The sequence below is a fragment of the Priapulus caudatus genome, unplaced genomic scaffold (genome assembly GCF_000485595.1).
Source record: "Priapulus caudatus unplaced genomic scaffold, Priapulus_caudatus-5.0.1 Scaffold11625, whole genome shotgun sequence".
Lineage (NCBI taxonomy): Eukaryota > Metazoa > Priapulida > Priapulimorpha > Priapulimorphida > Priapulidae > Priapulus > Priapulus caudatus.
The window spans coordinates 1-1,962 of NW_014588686.1; the positions used below are offsets into that span (position 1 = coordinate 1).

A 1,962-nucleotide genomic window follows, 5' to 3' on the forward strand; every position below is an offset into this window, starting at 1 on the left:
ATAATATAATAATAATGTAATATGGTTATCTGACCTTATCTATCTGACCTCATCCAGTGTTTCCCCTGGCCTAAAAGGTCTGTGAGGTGGTAACATTTTTTTGGTGTATTTGCGCGTTTCGAGGTCCTAGCAAAGCGAGCAGCGCAGGTAGCTAGTGGGGTCCGGGGGCATGCCCCCCAGAATTTTTTTGAAAAATGGTCCAATTTGGTGCATTCTAAGCTATTTTGGTGCATTAGAAGCACTGTTCTATGGAAGAACATTGATTTTTGTCAGCAAGGCAGTGTTTTGGACAAATTTCTGTGTGGCGGCTGAGAATGTGAACGAGGCGGCCCGCCTCGCTCGTGTCGATGCAGGGGAAACACTGCTCATCTATCTCGATCGGTTTTCGCAGAGGATGGGCGCACGCTTGCGGCTAACATGCGAGGCGTGGGACTGCCCCAGCAGGACATTCCGGAATGGAAGAAGCACATCACGGGCGGCACGAAGGCGTCGTACGGACAGCGCACGAGCAAGACCCTGCTGGAGCAACGAGAGAGTCTCCCCATCTACAAGCTGAAGGAGGAACTCGTCAAGGTGAGGAGTCAAGGTCAAGAGGGTCGTGGAGGAGGGAGGGTGTCGCTTGTTTGCTTGATTGTTTATGGAGGAATTTTCTTTTTCGTGTTATTTTAATGTTTTGTTTTACTGTTTTTCTGTAATTTGTTGTTGTTCGTTCTTGTTTAATCTATGTTCGTTTTGTTTTAATCCATGTTTTGTTTTACGCGTAAGTAGAATTTTTAGGTAGATGTGATTTTTTGAAACAGTTAAAAAAAAAATTGGGATCATTTCGTGCAGATGTAATTAAAAAAATCTTTAATTCACTTAATTTACATTTTTGTTTGTATTGATTTATTTTATCATCCATAATATCATATTTTATTTTTATTCTTTAATGTAATTTAATCTTAAATAAAAAAAAAAAATGTTTACGGCGCAAAATTCCTCTCGCTCGCGCGAAAAAACATTTACGACGAATATTTTTGACGGCAGGCCGTCAACGACAATCAAATCCTGATCGTGATCGGCGAGACGGGATCGGGGAAGACGACACAGATCACGCAGTACCTCGCGGAGAGCGGATACACCGTGAGGGGGAAGATCGGATGCACGCAGCCACGCCGTGTCGCTGCCATGTCCGTAGCCAAGCGCGTGTCAGAGGAGTTCGGCTGCCGACTCGGACAGGAGGTATGGAGAGGAGGAGGAGGAGGAGGTAGAGGGGTGGAGGAGGAGGAGGAGGAGGGGTGGAAGGGGAGGAGGAGGGGGTGGCGGAGGAGGAGGAAGAAGAGTAGAGGGGAGGGGGAGGAAGGGAGAGGGAGTAGGAGAAGAGGAAGGAGGGAGCAAGAAGAAGAGGAGGGGAGGAGGGAGGAGGAGGAGGAGGAGGAGAGGAGGGAGAGGATGAGAAGAGGGAGAAAGCAAAAAAGGGTCGAGGAGGAGGGAGTTTGACTGCCGATTTGGAGACACGGATAGGAGGTGGAGGCGAAGGAGGAGGTAGAGGGGGAAGAGGAAAAGGCTCTACAGCTGCTCGCTTGTTTCTCGCAGGTCGGCTACACGATCCGTTTCGAGGACTGCACGAGTCCGGAGACACAGGTGAAGTACATGACAGATGGCATGCTGCTGCGTGAGTGCCTGCTAGACCCGGACCTGCAAGCGTACTCGGTCATCATGCTGGATGAGGCTCACGAACGCACGATACACACGGACGTACTGTTCGGTCTGTTAAAGCAGGTATGATGTATAATAAATATATACTAATATAATATATACGTGTATGTAAGCAGGTATGATATATAAGAAGCTTGAATGTAAGCAGGTATCCGTGGTGGTTGTGGAGGTGGAGGAGGTGAAGGAGGAGGAGGAGGTGGAGGAGGAGGAGGTGGAGGAGGTGGAGGTGGAGGAGGAGGAGGTGGGTAAGGTTTATCACGGTGG

General features: G+C 48.6%; 1 protein-coding gene across 1 annotated transcript; it reads left to right on the forward strand.

The window, feature by feature from the left end:
- Positions 1 to 380: 380 nt before the first annotated feature.
- On the forward strand, positions 381 to 1,761 carry LOC106820341 (ATP-dependent RNA helicase DHX8-like; the record flags this gene model as incomplete). The annotated part of the gene is given in 3 exon segments (XM_014824866.1): positions 381 to 573; positions 1,027 to 1,221; positions 1,576 to 1,761. Coding segments are annotated over 3 exon segments (537 nt in total), but the record flags the coding sequence as incomplete, so codon positions are not given.
- Between the last annotated feature and the right edge of the window lie 201 nt (positions 1,762 to 1,962).